Here is a 16,466-nt window from a genome sequence, read left to right as displayed (position 1 = left end):
GTATTGAAATCCCTCATGGTTGACAGAACATTGCCCTTTACATGCCTTTTCTATCTCTCATCGGGGCCTTTTTACCCTTGTAGTTTCTTAACTCTACCCACAAGGATTCTACATTCAACTCTTTCTAAGGATTTGATTTCATTCTTTACCAATACAGCCACCCCACCCACTCTACCTGCCTGCCTGTCCTTTTGATACTGGGTGTATCCTTGGATGTTAAGCTCCCACCAATGATCTTGTTTCAGTCACAACTCAAGAGGTGCTCACATCATACCTGCCAATCTCTAGCTGTGCTACAAGATCATCTATCTTATTCCATATACTGCATGCATTCAAATATAACACCTTCAGTTCTATATTCATCACCATTTTAGATTTTGGCTCCCTGTTACAGTTTATCTCATCCCACTGACAGCAATTTTGCCCTATTATCTACCTGTCCTTCCTCACATTCTTATTACACTCTGCATCTGCTGGTATAGCAACTGCCCCATCCTCAAGCATCACTCCGGTTCCCAACCCCCTGCCAAACTAGTTAAATCCTCCCTCGAGCAAGTCATACCAGAAGAGATCTCAATGATCCAGAAATCTGAAACTCTGTTTCCTACACCAGTTCCTCAGGCATGTAGTCATCTGAAAATAATCCTTTTATTACCCCCACTGGCATGTGCCACAGGCAGCAATCCAGAGATTACTGCCCTGGAGTTTCTGCTTTTCAGCTTTTGGTCTAGTTCCCTATATTCTCTCTTCAGGATCTCCTTCTTTTTCCTACCTGCATCATTGGTACCAATATGTACAACAAAATCCGGCTGTCACCCTCACCCTTTAGAATGCTGTGGACTCGATCCAAGATATCCCTGACCCTCTGCACCTGGGAGATAACATACCATCCTGGTGTCTCTTTCATGTCCACAGAGTCTGCTTTCTGCTCCTCTAATTATAATCCCCTACACTACTGTACTCCTCCCCCACCCCTTCACTTCTGAGCCACAAAGCCAGACTTGGAGCCAGCGACCTGGTCATTTCCCCCTGCCCACCAGTATCCAACATGGTATACTTATTGAGGGGAATAGCCACAGGGGTCTCTGCCCTGGCTGCCTTTTCCTTTCCTGTCACCCAATAACCTGCCTTCTGCAGCTTAGGGGTGACTGCTTCCCAGTAGCTCCTATCTATCAAATTTCCGTATAAGCCAAAGGTTATCAAGTTGCAGCTCCATTTCCTTAATACGGTCTCTAAGGAGCTGCAGCTCAAAGCAATTTGTGCAGATGTAGTTATCAGGAAGACTGGAGGTCTCCCAAATTTCCCATATCTCACTCAGGGAACATACCAATACCTACAGATCCATCCTCTACTAAGTAAAAAACTTACTAGAAACTTTTTTTTACTTATTTAGAACCTCTGCCTGTGCTTGCCCAAGTCTGTTCTCACCTAAGCCTATTGAACCAAAGCCAGAACACTCTAATAATGTCCCGCTCCAACAATGGATGCTCCGCTTGAAACTCCTTTCTTTTTATTAGACCCATGTTGACTGCTGCCCACCGAGAGAGAAAAAGAACAAAAGGACATCATATGCAGTGTAAATAATGGTCTTTATTTTTTTTTAATGTTATTTATAAGATACTGTACCTCCAGTTAAGTAGACACTAGGAATGCCCAAAACATCATTGCACTAACATCATTACAATCTGCTTATCCATCATGATCAAGTCAGAGTAAAATATTGGAATATCTAAGCCTTACATCTCATTCTTTTGATTTTTTTTGTATCAAGGAATGGATTATGCTGAGTTCTAGAATGCTACACCTGTCAAATAGATCTTCAATGACCTCTGACAACAAGGGATGTAAAACCAAATCTCATCTTGACATAACTCAACATAAAGGTGTTCTGCTGAAAATAATTAGGGCAGTAACCAAAATTATATACCAAGGACTAACTCTTCAGAAGACTGATTGTTTAATCCAGATTTCATCTAACTCAGAAGCAATGAATTTATATATTGTGAAAGGCAAACAAAATGTGTTGAAATCAAGTCTAATTAATGCATCATAACATTTCATGTAAATAATTGTAATGTAGTTGAAATATACAAAAACGTGATAGTTTTAATGTACAAGTTTAACAGGATACGTTTTTTCCCCAATACACCAGCTTAGACCGAGCCAGAAGCTAGTACTTAACAGTGTGAAAAAGTCTTCCAAAAGAACAGTTTGCAGGGAGCTTTCTGCTCTCTCCGAGGGATTCCTCCAGCTACTGACCTCCCCTCACGTGAAGTCTCTTCTGCCTCTTCTGTGTTCGAATACATAAAGCCACTTTCAGAAAGATGATCATCAATTTCCAACAAGCCAGCCAGCAGCTTCAATATCAGTGACTTTTTACTTCTGGTCAACTCCTTGGGGATAAACAAAGGAAAAGAAACTTCAGAGATTCTGCAGAAGCTGGAGATGTTGAGAAACACACACAAAATGCTAGAGGAACTCAACAGCTGAAGAAGGATCTATGGAGGGTAATAAACAGTCATAATGTTTATTTGAGTGACAGAATGTTGAAAGAAAACTAATTTTTTTCCTGTCTATTCGCCTCGACAGATTAGCTGGTAGTGAACACTGGTTATTCAGTCAAACCATATGCAGCATTTCTCCCACTGCTAAATGAGTATTTCTTGTCCATTCATGCTTTTTATATGCATTTTTCCATTGAAAACCATTCATCCTATTCTGCTCCAACAAATTACTTAAGTTCACCAATACCTCTACTATCTCTGGAGACAGACATTTGGTATGTCCCCATCAACTCTTAACAAATTTAAATGATGCATTATAGAAAGCATTCTGTGTGGATGCATTATGGCATGGTATTGTGACTATTCTACGTGATCACAAGGAACTGCAGAGAAGTGTGGACACATCACATCACAGGAACCTGCCTCCTCTTCATGGACTCTGTCTCTACTTCTCACTACCTCAGTAAAGCAGCCAGCGTAATCAAAGACCCTACCCACTCCAGACATTCTTTCTTCTCCCCTCTCTCATCAGGCCGAAGATACAAAAGCCTGAAAGTAGGTCCCACCAGGCTCAACAACAGCTTCTACCCCTCGATAATCAGGCTTGAGAATAGATCTCTTGTATGATAAAATGGACTCTTGATCTCACAATCTACTTTATGATCTTGCACATTATCGTTTACCTGCAATGCACTTTTTTGGTAGCTTTTACACTTTATTCTGCATTGTTATTGTTTTACTTTATTCTACCTCAATGCACTGTGTAATGATTTGATCTGTATGAATAGTATGCAAGACAAGCTTTTCACTGTATCTTAGTACATGTGACAATAATAAACCAATATCTCAAAATATCTCTCTTTAACTTTTACTGGTTTGATTTTTTCCCATATCTCCCCACTTAGTATCTACAGCAATTTTAATTCAATACTCCTCTTACAAATATTTCCACATCTGCCTTCCTATTCAATCATCTGGGCAAACTACCCGTATTCGCTCTGCTCACCTGAAGCTTCATTCTGTCTTCCAGTGGGTCGGTGCCCTCAACACCCACGAGGAGAAGCAGCAGGGACACCACACTGATTGTCACTAGCCACTTCATTCTTGGGCTCAATCTTCTAAAATGTTAAATGAATGGCAAGCTCCTCACTCTATTCCACAGAAACTACCTCCAGTTCTTTTATAGCAAAACACTGACGCACAAAAATTAATGAACACAATCACAGCTTAATAGTCAATGTGCACCATTAACCCAATAAAAGCCTGCAAGCTCTGTATATATAAAGAGTGACAGCTTCATCTAATTCCATCATGTAAATGGAAACATGGTAATTGAGGGACATCATAACTGACTAATTGCACTACATTTTTCACTTCAGGTTTCGTAAATTTATGATACAAATAGATGAAAGTTTGTAATATTCTTCATTAAAATTGCAGCCCAATTTTAATGAACTACCCATTAAGAAGGTTTATAGCTTCCATTCAGAGAAATTTCTAATCATACAGACAAAAACATACTTTTAAATGTCATAAACACGGAATTAGTTTCTGATCAGGCAGTTCATTAGAAGTGAACTAAACTATAAAATTGAGAAATTATAATTCCCTGGAAGAACCATTACTAGCATCTTGTGCAGATCAATTACAGGATATGACCTTCTCAAAATAAAACTCAAAATTTCTTAGATGGCTTCCAAGATACTTTTTGTATACATTACACCTTTAAATAGTTTTCTTTCTCAATCATTAATTTCACAAATTGAAATCAAGTAAATTACACAACTGACCACTCATTTCACTGGTTTGCAATTACAAATCTCAAATGTCTTACCGGAGTGCCCTCTGTGCTGTTTACAGAAACAAACCACCTAATTCAAAGTTCAAAGTAAATTTATTATCAAAGAACACAGATGTTACCATGTGCTTACCCTGCTTTTATTTATTTATTGACATACAGCACAGAGTAGGCCTTCTGGCCCTTTGAGCCTTGCTGCCCAGCAATCCCCCAATTTAATCTTAGCCTAATCACTGGACAATTTACAATGAACAATTAACCTATGAACCAGTACGTCTTTGGACAGTGGGCGGAAACCAGAGCACCGGGAGGAAACCCAGGCGTCACAGGGAGAACGTGCTAACTCCTTTCAGACAGCAGCACAAATTGATCACAAGTCACTGGTACTGTAAAGCATTTTGCTAACTACAACACTACCATGCTGCCCCAATTTTTTCACAGTAGAGAACAAATAAATACAATAGAATCAATGAAAATATACAAAGTCTAACAAATAACCAATGTGCAAAAGACAAACTGTGCAAATATAAGTAATACTGAGAACTTTTCCATGGAGGGCTTCCAGACCATTCGGGCTGACTGGAAGTGCACTGAGAGCGGTAAGCGTAAAGGAGTTGGGGGCTTACTGGTTTGGTTAACAACGGATGGTGCAATCCTGGTCATATTACGATCGAGAAACGTGTTTGTAGCCCGGATATTGAACTTCTTGCTGTTGGACTCTGGCCATATTCCACCGAGATACAACACTGGGCTTTCCTGCCTGTGGACATCGAACTTTGCAGCTCCTTGTGTGGAGGGTCAGACACCCTGAGCCAATAGACTGGTCCTGGACTTATTTCCATCTGGCATAGTTTGCATATTGTTGTTTGATTGTTTGTGGTTTTTGTATTGCCACATTTATGCTCTATTCTTGGTTGGTGCAGCTGTAATGAAACCCAATTTCCCTCGGGATCAATAAACTATGTCTATCTATCTATCTATCTACCTATTAACTTGTAGAGTCCTTGAAAGTGAGTCCATAAAAGGAAATACAATAGAATCAATAAATAATTACATACAAACAATGACTTACAAACAACCTACGTGCAAGAGAAGAAAAGTTGTGTGGATACAAATAAAGTAATAAGTAAATAATACTGAAAACACGAGTTATAGAGTCCTTGGAAGTGAGTCCATAGGTTGTAGAATCAGTTCAGTGTTGAGGTGAGAGAAATTATCTATGCTGGTTCAGGAGCTTGATGGTTGTAACTTAAGGTAATAACTGTTCCTGATGGTTGAATGGTAATAATTGTATCTGAATCTGGTCCAGCTTCATCACTTATTCAGAATACAAAATGATACGTTCCACATAATAGAAACATAGAAAATAGGTGCAGGAGTAGGCCATTCGGCCCTTCGAGCCTGCACCGCCATTTATTATGATCATGGCTGATCATCCAACTCAGAACCCCGCCCCAGCCTTCCCTCCATACCCCCTGACCCCCGTAGCCACAAGGGCCATATCTAACTCCCTCTTAAATATAGCCAATGAACTGGCCTCAACTGTTTCCTGTGGCAGAGAATTCCACAGATTCACCACTCTCTGTGTGAAGAAGTTTTTCCTAATCTCGGTCCTAAAAGGCTTCCCCTCTATCCTCAAACTGTGACCCCTCGTTCTGGACTTCCCCAACATCGGGAACAATCTTCCTGCATCTAGCCTGTCCAATCCCTTTAGGATCTTATACGTTTCAATCAGATCCCCCCTCAATCTTCTAAATTCCAACGAGTACAAGCCCAATTCATCCAGTCTTTCTTCATATGAAAGTCCCGCCATCCCAGGAATCAATCTGGTGAACCTTCTTTGTACTCCCTCTATGGCAAAGATGTCTTTCCTCAGATTAGGGGACCAAAACTGCACACAATACTCCAGGTGTGGTCTCACCAAGGCCTTGTACAACTGCAGTAGTACGTCCCTGCTCCTGTACTCGAATCCTCTCGCTATAAATGCCAGCATACCATTCGCCTTTTTCACCGCCTGCTGTACCTGCATGCCCACTTTCAATGACTGGTGTATAATGACACCCAGGTCTCGTTGCACCTCCCTTTTTCCTAATCGGCCACCATTCAGATAATAATCTGTTTTCCTATTTTTGCCACCAAAGTGGATAACTTCACATTTATCCACGTTAAATTGCATCTGCCATGAATTTGCCCACTCACCCAACCTATCCAAGTCACCCTGCATCCTCTCAGCATCCTCCTCACTGCTAACACTGCCACCCAGCTTCGTGTCATCCGCAAACTTGGAGATGCTGCATTTAATTCCCTCATCCAAGTCATTAATATATATTGTAAACAACTGGGGTCCCAGCACTGAGCCTTGCGGTACCTCACTAGTCACCGCCTGCCATTCTGAAAAGGTCCCGTTTATTCCCACTCTTTGCTTCCTGTCTGCTAACCAATTCTCCACCCACACCAATACCTTACCCCCAATACCGTGTGCTTTAAGTTTGCACACTAATCTCCTGTGTGGGACCTTGTCAAAAGCCTTTTGAAAATCCAAATATACCACATCCACTGGTTCTCCCCTATCCACTCTACTAGTTACATCCTCAAAAAATTCTATGAGATTCGTCAGACGTGATTTTCCTTTCACAAATCCATGCTGACTTTGTCCAATCATTTCACCACTTTCCAAATGTGCTGTTATCACATCCTTGATAACTGACTCCAGCAGTTTCCCTAGGGTTAGGGTTAGGGTTAGTTGAGAAAAAGGACCGCAAAGGTAGTAATCTCGGGATTACTGCCTGTGCCACGCGACAGTGAAAGTAGGAATGCGATGAGGTGGAGGATAAATGTGTGGCTGAGGGATTAGAGCAGGGGGCAGGGATTCAAGTTTTTGGATCATTGGGACCTCTTTTGGCGCAGGCGTGACCTGTACAAAAAGGACGGGTTACACTTGAATCCTAGGGGGACCAATATCCTGGCAGGGAGATTAGCGGGGGCTACTGAGGTGACTTTAAACTAGAATGGTTGCGGGGTGGGAATCAAATTAAAGAGGCTAGGCGTGAGGAGGTTAGTTCACAACAGAGGGATGGGAACCAGTGCAGAGAGACAGAGGGGTGTAAAGTGAGGGTAGAAGCAAGAAGTACTAAGGAGAAAAGTAAAAGTGGCAGGCCGACAAATCCAGGGCAAGCATTAAAAAGGGCCACTTTTCAACATAATTGTATAAGGGCTAAGAGAGTTGTAAAAGAGCGCCTGAAGGCTTTATGAGTCAATGCAAGGAGCATTCGTAATAAGCTGGATGAATTGAAAGTGCAGATTGTTATTAATGATTATGATATAGTTGGGATCACAGAGACATGGCTCCAGGGTGACCAGGGATGGGAGCTCAACGTTCAGGGATATTCAATATTCAGGAGGGATAGACATGAAGGAAGGGGAGGTGGGGTGGCGTTGCCGGTTAAAGAAGAGATTAACGCAATAGAAAGGAAAGACATAAGCCGGGAAGATGTGGAATCGATATGGGTAGAGCTGTGTAACACTAAGGGGCAGAAGACGCTGGTGGGAGTTGTGTACAGGCCACCTAACAGTAGTGGTGAGGTCGGAGATGGTATTAAACAGGAAATTAGAAATGTGTGCAATAAAGGAACAGCAGTTATAATAGGTGACTTCAATCTACATGTAGACTGGGTGAACCAAATTGGTAAAGGTGCTGAGGAAGAGGATTTCTTGGAATGTATGCAGGATGGTTTTTTGAACCAACATGTCGAGGAACCAACTAGAGAGCAGGCTATTCTGGACTGGGTTTTGAGCAATGAGGAAGGGTTAATTAGCGATCTTGTCGTGAGAGGCCCCTTGGGTAAGAGTGACCATAATATGGTGAAATTCTTCATTAAGATGGAGAGTGACATAGTTAATTCAGAAGCAAAGGTTCTGAACTTAAAGAGGGGTAACTTTGAAGGTATGAGACGTGAATTAGCTAAGATAGACTGGCAAATGACACTTAAAGGATTGACGGTGGATATGCAATGGCAAGCATTTAAAGGTTGCATGGATGAACTACAACAATTGTTCATCCCAGTTTGGCAAAAGAATAAATCAAGGAAGGTAGTGCACCCGTGGCTGACAAGAGAAATTAGGGATAGTATCAATTCCAAAGAAGAAGCATACAAATTAGCCAGAGAAAGTGGCTCACCTGAGGACTGGGAGAAATTCAGAGTTCAGCAGAGGAGGACAAAGGGCTTAATTAGGAAGGGGAAAAAAGATTATGAGAGAAAACTGGCAGGGAACATAAAAACGGACTGTAAAAGCTTTTATAGATATGTAAAAAGGAAAAGACTGGTAAAGACAAATGTAGGTCCCCTGCAGACAGAAACAGGTGAATTGATTATGGGGACCAAGGACATGGCAGACCAATTGAATAATTACATCAGGTCGAGTTCAGCTGAGTTCTTTGCCCTGTGCACAATTACTGTGAGGTACAGGTAAAATGAAAAAATGTGTTTGCAGTAGCGTCATAGATACAGACAACAGTAGAATATAAATTGTACATAAATTATATGTACAAGAGAGTGAAGAGAAGAGAGACTCTAACATAAGATGTTAGTGCAATAAAACACAAATCAGAGACAAGTTGAACAAGAGGGTCTTTGTGGCATGTTCCTGAAACTAGTAGTGAGGGACTTCAGGTTGACTGTAGGAGCGAGAAGAGGACATGACCTGGATGATGGATCCTTCAAGAGCACTTGTGAACAATAAGAGACAGGAGCAGAATTAAGCCATTCAGCCTATCAAGTCTGCTCCTCTATGTCATCATTGCTTACTCGTTTTCCTCTCAACCCCAGTCTTTTGCCTTGTCCTGTAACCTTTCACGTCCTGACTAATCAAGAACATATCAACCTCCGGCTTAAATACACCCAATGGCCTGGCTTCCACAGCCGTCTGTGGCAACGAATTCCACAGATTCATCACTCTCTGGATAAAGAAACTCCTCATCTCCATTCTAAATGGATGTCCCTCTATTCTGAGGATGTTCCCTCTGGTTCCAGACTCTCCCACTATAGGAAACATCCTCTCTATCTAGGCCTTTCAGCATGCGATAGGTTTCAATGAGATCCTACCCTCATTTTTCTAAATTCCAGTCAGTACAGGCCCAGAGCCATCAAATGCTCCTCATACAATAATCCTATCATTTCTGGAATCATTCTCGTGAACCTCTCTAGATCCCCTCTATATCACCACATCCTTTCCTAGATAAGGGGCCCAAGAACTGCTCAACATCATCTAATCCAAAATAGAATTGCAGAGCAGACTCAATGGGCTGATTAGTCACATTCTGCTCCTCTTTCTTGAAGCCTTTCCCCTCGTGGGCTCAACCACAAACTGATCTAAAAAGCTATCTTGTAGGTATTCTACAAATTCTCTCTCGAGGTCCCAGCACCAACCAGATTTTCCCAATCTACCTGCATATTGAAACACCCTCATGATTATCGCAACATTGCCCTATTTACAAGCTTTTTCTAACTCCCTTTGTAATTTGTAGCCTACATCCTAGCTACGTTTTGGAGACTTGTATATAACTCCCATCTCTTTACCTTTACAGTTTCTTAACTCTATCCATAAGGATTCTGCATCTTCCAGTCCTATGTTACTTCTTCCTAAGGATTAGATTTCAAATTTCAAAAATATTTCTACAAGATCTGGCTGTCACCTGGAACTGAGTGGCTTGCAAGGGCGCTTCAGAAGGCAACAGAGTCAAAAACCTTGCTATGGTCTGGAGTCACGTGTAAATTATACTGGCTCAGATTTAATTCTGTGTCAGGTATTAGTGGACTGGAACAATAAACAAACTTCTGGAGGAATTCAGCATGTCAGGCATCATCTGTGAAAGGAAATTGACAGTCTACAAGTGCAGACCCTTCATTTGGACCTATCTCGACCAAATAAAACTGGCCATGTCGGTTTGGAGGCTGCCTGAGGTGCTGAGGTCTTCCAGCTGTTTGCTTTTTAGCTCCAGATTCCAACATCCACAGTCTGTTGTGAACTAGATGCATTTTACACAATAATGTACCTGCCTTTATATTCTAGACATCTTGAAATGAATGCTAACATTGCAATCACCTTTGTCACCACCTATCAAATCTGCAAATCAATCTTTAGGGAATCCTGCAGACTCCCAAATCCCTTTGCACCTTGGATTTTTGAATTTTCTTCCTGTTTAGAAAATAGTCTATGCTTTCATTTCTTCTACCAAGTGCATGAACATTCACTTCCCAACACTGTATTTCGTCTGCCACCTCTTTGCCCACTTTCCTAATCTGTCTAAGTCCTTCTGCAGCCGCTCTGCTTCCCCGACACTACCTGCCCCTCTATCAATCTTTGTATCACGCACAAACTTGGCTACAACAGCATTAATTTCATCGTTGGATGTTGTTGATATATCACTGACAATCAACATAAAAAGAAGTTATCCCAACGCAGACCCCTGTGTAACACCATTAGTCAGTGACAGCCAATCTGGAAAGGATCATTTTATTCCCACTCTTAGCCTCCTACCAAATAGCAAATGTTCTATCCATGTTAGTATCTTTCCAGTAATATCCTGGGCTCTTATCTTGTTTAGCAGCCTCATGTGTGACACCTTGTCAAAGGCGTTCTGAAAATCCAAGTATACAACATCCACCAATTCTTTGTCTATCCTGCTTGTTACTTCTTCAAAGAATTCCCACAGATTTGACAGGCAAGATTTTCCCTTAGGAAACCATGCTGACTTTGGCCCATTTTGTCATGTGCCTCTAAGTAGCCCAAAATCGCATCCTTAACAATCAGCTCCCAACATTTTTCCAACCACTGAGGTCAGGCTAATTGGCCTATAATTTCCTGTCCCTCCCTTCTTGAAGAGTTGAGTGCCATTTGCAATTTTCCAGTCCTCCGCAACTATGCCAGAATCTATTGATTCTTGAAAGATCATTAGTAATGCCTCCACAATCTCTTCAGCTACCTCTTTTAGAACCCTGGAGTGTAGTTTATCAGGTCCAGGTGACTTATCTACCTTCAGACCATTCAGTTTCCCAAGCACCATCTCTCCAGTAATATCAACTACACTGACTTCTACCCCTTGATACCTGAACTTCCAGCAAAGTATTAATGTCTTCCACTGAACTGAATTCTAATTCAGTTCATCCACCATTTCCTTGTCCCCCATTACTACCACTCCAGTGTCATTTTCCAGTGGTCCAATATCTATTCTTGCCTCGCTATTACTCTCCATAAATATTTACCTAAAAAAACTTTTGGCATCATTTTTGATATTATTGACTGGCTTACCTTCATATTTCATCTCCCCCCCCCCCACCCCCCCGACAGTTTTTTAATTGCCTTTTTCTCGTTTTTTTAAAGCTTTCCAATCCTCTAACTTTCCACTAATTTTAGTTCTATTATATGCCATCTCTTCTGCTTTTATATTTTCTGTGACATCCCTTGTCAGCCACTTTGTGTCACCCTGCCTTTAGATTATTTCCTCTTCTTTGGGATGTATCTATCCTGCACCTTCCGAATTGCTCAGAGAATCTCCAGCCATTGCTGCTCTATCATCATCCCTGCTATTGTCCCCTCCAATCAACTTTGGCTAACTCCCCTCTCATGCCTCTGTAATTCCCTTTACTCCACTGTAATACTGATCATCTGACTTCAGCTTCTCCCTCACAAGTGGCAGGGTGAATTCTATCATATTATGATCACTGTTTCCTAAGGGTTCCTTTACCTTAAGCTCCCTAATCATATCCAGTTCATTACACAACACCCAATCCAGAATTGCTGATCCCCTAATGGATTCAACCACAAGCTGCTCCAAAAAGCCATCTGGGAAGCATTCCACAAATTCTCTCTCTTGAAACATCAACTTGTTTTTCCCAATTTATCTGAATTGAAATCCCCCATGACAAATGTAACATTGCCTTTTTGGTATGTATTTTCTATCTCCCGCTGTAATTTGTAGGCCACATCCTGACTATCTTTTGGAGGCCTGTAAATAACTCCCATCAGGGTCTTCTTACCCCCAGTTTCTTAACTCTACCCACAAGGATTTTACATCTTCGGATCCTATGTCACCCCTTTCTAAAGATTTAATTTAATTTTTTTTTTACCGGCAGAGCCACTCTTCCTCCTCTGCCTACCTGCCTGTCCTTTTGATAGATTGTGTATCCTTGGATATTAAGCTCCCAACTACAATTGTTTTTCAGCCAAGACTCTGTGATACCCACAACGTCATACCTGCCAATCTCTAACTGCGCTAAAAGATCACCTGTCTTATTTCATATACTGTGTGCATTCAAATATAACACTTTCAGTCCTGTATTTGTCATCCTTTTCAATTCTGCCCCATTTTTACACTGCAACCCATCTCACTGACTGCAATTTTGCCCTATCATCTCCGTCCTCACTGATAGTCTCATTGTACACTACCTCTGCTTGTAAATCAGCATCCTTATCCTCACCCTATCACCCTAATTTCCATTCCCCACCAAATTAGTTTAAACACTCCCGTGCTGAACCCCCCAAAAATCTGTGTTGATCAATGCCCATTGCCACAAAAAATCAGCAAGAAACAACCTCCAGGAAAACTGCATTTTTAAACTATTTATTTCTCTGTCATTTTTTCTCTTACTTAATATCCAACATAAACTACAAGGATAGAAGATGGGGATGTTGGGCTGAAGGTCAAGGGAGGGTGAAGAAGTTGTTGTAGAGCAAGGGGTTATTGATGGGAATGCAGCAGAATCAAAAGTCACAGGGAAGGATTGACTTCAACAATGGGTTGCAAATGTGATGATGATCATCATCATCAATCGCGCCAACAAACAACGTGACCAACAGCAATGTCCTTCAGGCAGTACACAAAACTACCTTACTGCGGCTTCTTCTTTCAAACCTGATTCTACTACTAAGCTGTGTTCAATTGAAACCTGTGATTTCCACTTTGATGGTGTTTTTTTTTGGCCCATTGAGCGATCTGACACTTTGCTGTCTCCAGGGGAGATCAGTGGGGTTTGGAGCTGAATTTGCAGCTTGAGGCCAAAGAGCCCGGAGACACACGATCAACTCCATTTCTCGCTGATGTCACCAATTAAAGCACCAAGCAAGACTGAAATCAATGAGGATGAGAGCGGGAGTTCAGGGCCGGCTGCCTGTGTTTGACAGGTCTCCCTTTCCCCCTCACTCGCTGCTGCAGGAGGAATGCGTTGGAGTCTTGGGTAAGGTTTGATCAACGTGGTTTGTGGGGAGATTGGACTCATTTTTTAGAGGACTCTGCAGTTCATATTATACTAGGGGTGATTGATAAGTTCGCGGCCTAAGGTAGACGGAGTCAATTTTAGAAAACCTAGCACATTTATTTTTCCTACATTTACACACTTAGTCCAGCAGTCATTGAGCATACAGATCCCTTCTTTGTAGAAGTTGGCATCTTGGACCTCCAGAAGTGGTCCACACCATGGGGTGATTGATAAGTTCATGGCCTAAGGTAGAAAGAGATGAGTAATTAACTTCAAACTTTCTGCATTTTCACTGCAGAAAGTTGAACTGCATGTGCATGTAAAGAGAGCTGTATAACTAACCTCCTTCTACCTTAGGTCATGAACTTATCAATCACCCCTGCTGTGGACTTCTACAAAGAAGGGACTCGTATGCTCCACGACCTCTGGACTAAGCAAGTAGATGTAGGAGGGGACTACGTTGAAAAATAAATGTGCTAGGTTTTCTAAAATTGACTCCTTCTACCTTAGGCCATGAACTTATAGATCACCCCTGGTATTTATTTCTGGTTACTTCTCTTTTTAAATTACTATCTTGTGCGACTTTGATCAGGGCTGACTGGCTCTGTGGCCTGCATGAAATTGAACTGACATGGCGCTAAGCTGAACTGAACTGAACTGAACATTCCTAGACTGCTTCAAGGCTCTATGGTTTGACGTTTAATGTTCTGTGTGTTATGTGCTCATATTTTGCCATTTGCACAATTTGTTTTCTTTTTGACATTGGGTGTTTGATGTTTTGCTTGAATGGGTTCCATGCTGTTTCTTTGTTTTGTGGCTGTATGTGGGAAGACCAATCTCAGGTTTGTATACTGCATACATACTTTGATAATAAATGTACTTACTGGATTGAACTACAAGTCCATAAAACATAGCAACAGAATTATGCCATTTGGCCATCTACTCCGCTCCGCCATTCCATTACGGCTGATTTATTATCCCTCTCAACCACACTCTCCTGCCTTCTCCCCATCACCTTTCACACCTTTTCTATGCATTCCATACCATATCTTTCTGAGAACAGTCCTTTTTTCCCTCCCTCATGCATCTACATTTAAACAAGTATACAAACTGTGGGAAGACATGTACAGTCTATTTATGATTCTTTGTATGTGAAGCCAACAAGGGAGCTTTGGAGCATCCTGTTCCAGTCCATTCTACTTTCAGCTCTTAAATTGCACCACTTCTGGTACTAATTGGTGTTGAAAAGTCTGTTGTGCAGAAAAAGGTGCTAATTTGTACTTTGATGCAAACATCATTCACAGTAAACATTATTAAAAGGAAAAGGAAAAACTTAGTGCTTTAAGGGAATGCTTGGCTTAATGGCCCCCTTGTTTCAGTGCCAGTAGCTTAACAGAGTGAAGAAAATTATTCTGATCTGTAAAACGGAGCAAAACAACAAACTACACACATCAAAGTTGCTGGTGATCGCAGCAGGCCAGGCAGCATCTCGAGGAAGAGGCACAGTCGACGTTTCAGGCCGAGACCCTTCGTCAGGACTAACTGAAGGAAGAGTGAGTAAGGGATTTGAAAGTGGGAGGGGGAGGGGGAGATCTGAAATAATAGGAGAAGACAGGAGGGGGAGGGATGGAGCCAAGAGCCGGACAGGTGATTGGCAAAAGGGATACGAGAGGATCATGGGACAGGAGGTCCGGGAAGAAAGACAAGTGGGGGGGGGGAACCCAGAGGATGGGCAAGGGGTATAGTCAGAGGGACAGAGGGAAAAAAAGGAGAGTGAGAGAAAGAATGTGTGTATAAAAATAAATAACAGATGGGGTACGAGGGGGAGGTGGGGCATTAGCGGAAGTTAGAGAAGTCGATGTTCATGCCATCAGGTCGGAGGCTACCCAGACAGAATATAAGGTGTTGTTCCTCCAACCTGAGTGTGGCTTCATCTCAATATAAGGTCTCGGCCTGAAACGTCGACTGTACCTCTTCCTAGAGATGCTGCCTGGCCTGCTGTGTTCACCAGCAACTTTGATGGGCGCTGCTTGAATTTCCAGCATCTGCAGAATTCCTGTTGTTTGCAAAACAACAAACTGATCAGATTTGATCAATCAATATCCTATAGAAAATACTATTTTTGAAAATACAATGGATAAAAATCTTCATACAGCAGCCCACATCTTTGTCATGATGTGCCAAAATGTTTCACAGCCTACTAAATATTTTTGAGGTGTTGCATTTTTGTAATGTAAGAAACACAGCAGTTAATTTGTGCACAAGCTCCCTCAGACAATATTATTTCCATTATTTAAGGGATTTTCAAAAGATAAAATTGGTTAGGACACCCGGGTTAACTACTAGCTCTTCCACAAAAGTATTGTCATCAAACGTTTTACGTTTGACTGAGAGTAGATGACATTACATTGTGTCTCATCCAACCCATCCAACTATGCAGAAGCACAAAAGATTCTCCAGATGTTAGAAATCTTGAGTAACACATACTAAATACTGGAGAGACTCAGCAGATCAGCCAGTATCTATAGAGGGGATTAAAGAGTTTTGGATCAAGTCTTTATCGGGACTGGAAAGGGAGAAGCAATGAAGGACTTCTGACTGACCACTACTAACACAAGACAATAAAGGACTACTAAATGACCATTACTAACTTAAGGCAATGAAGGATTATTAACTTAAGGCATGGCAGTGCCTTTTCAAACCAAATATAAAACAGAAAGTTCACTTGATAAAAGTTGAACTAGAAATAATTATGACGAGGATACACATTCATCTCTAATTGACAGAGGTAAGAGCTGAAATTGGCATCAAATTAAATCATCTGTATTTGCATTAGAAAATGTTTAGCATAATGAATCACTGGCACCACTAAGAAAATAACCTTCAATGATGAGTCATTGGAATTCTTTA

General features: G+C 41.5%; 2 protein-coding genes across 3 annotated transcripts in view; both read right to left on the bottom strand.

Annotated features, from left to right (window-relative positions):
* Positions 1-2,177: 2,177 nt before the first annotated feature.
* Positions 2,178-3,606, bottom strand: LOC134337663 (somatostatin-2-like). The gene is made up of 2 exons (XM_063032855.1): positions 3,511-3,606; positions 2,178-2,393 (listed from the first exon to the last, which is right to left on the bottom strand). Exons 1-2 carry the CDS (start codon positions 3,604-3,606, stop codon positions 2,178-2,180), a joined length of 312 nt encoding a protein of 103 aa, XP_062888925.1.
* The window catches only part of cenps (centromere protein S), a 71,043-nt gene continuing 56,819 nt past the window's right edge, over positions 2,243-16,466 (bottom strand). For both annotated transcript variants that reach the window (XR_010016113.1, XM_063033361.1), the window contains one exon: positions 2,243-2,393. The gene's annotated coding sequence lies outside the window, so the exon portion shown is untranslated. The remainder of the gene's footprint in view (positions 2,394-16,466) is intronic.

The sequence above is a fragment of the Mobula hypostoma genome, chromosome 25, assembly GCF_963921235.1.
Source record: "Mobula hypostoma chromosome 25, sMobHyp1.1, whole genome shotgun sequence".
Classification (NCBI taxonomy): Eukaryota; Metazoa; Chordata; class Chondrichthyes; order Myliobatiformes; family Myliobatidae; genus Mobula; species Mobula hypostoma.
This window is presented reverse-complemented; position numbering and strand designations above follow the sequence as displayed.

Excerpts from the sequence above, each read along its gene's own strand:
- LOC134337663 (XM_063032855.1), bottom strand. The coding sequence starts at position 3,606 with ATGAAGTGGCTAGTGACAATCAGTGTGGTGTCCCTGCTGCTTCTCCTC. Across the intron at positions 2,394-3,510 it reads AAGACAGAATGAAGCTTCAG|GAGTTGACCAGAAGTAAAAA; the intron begins GTGAGCAGAGCG and ends TTTATCCCCAAG.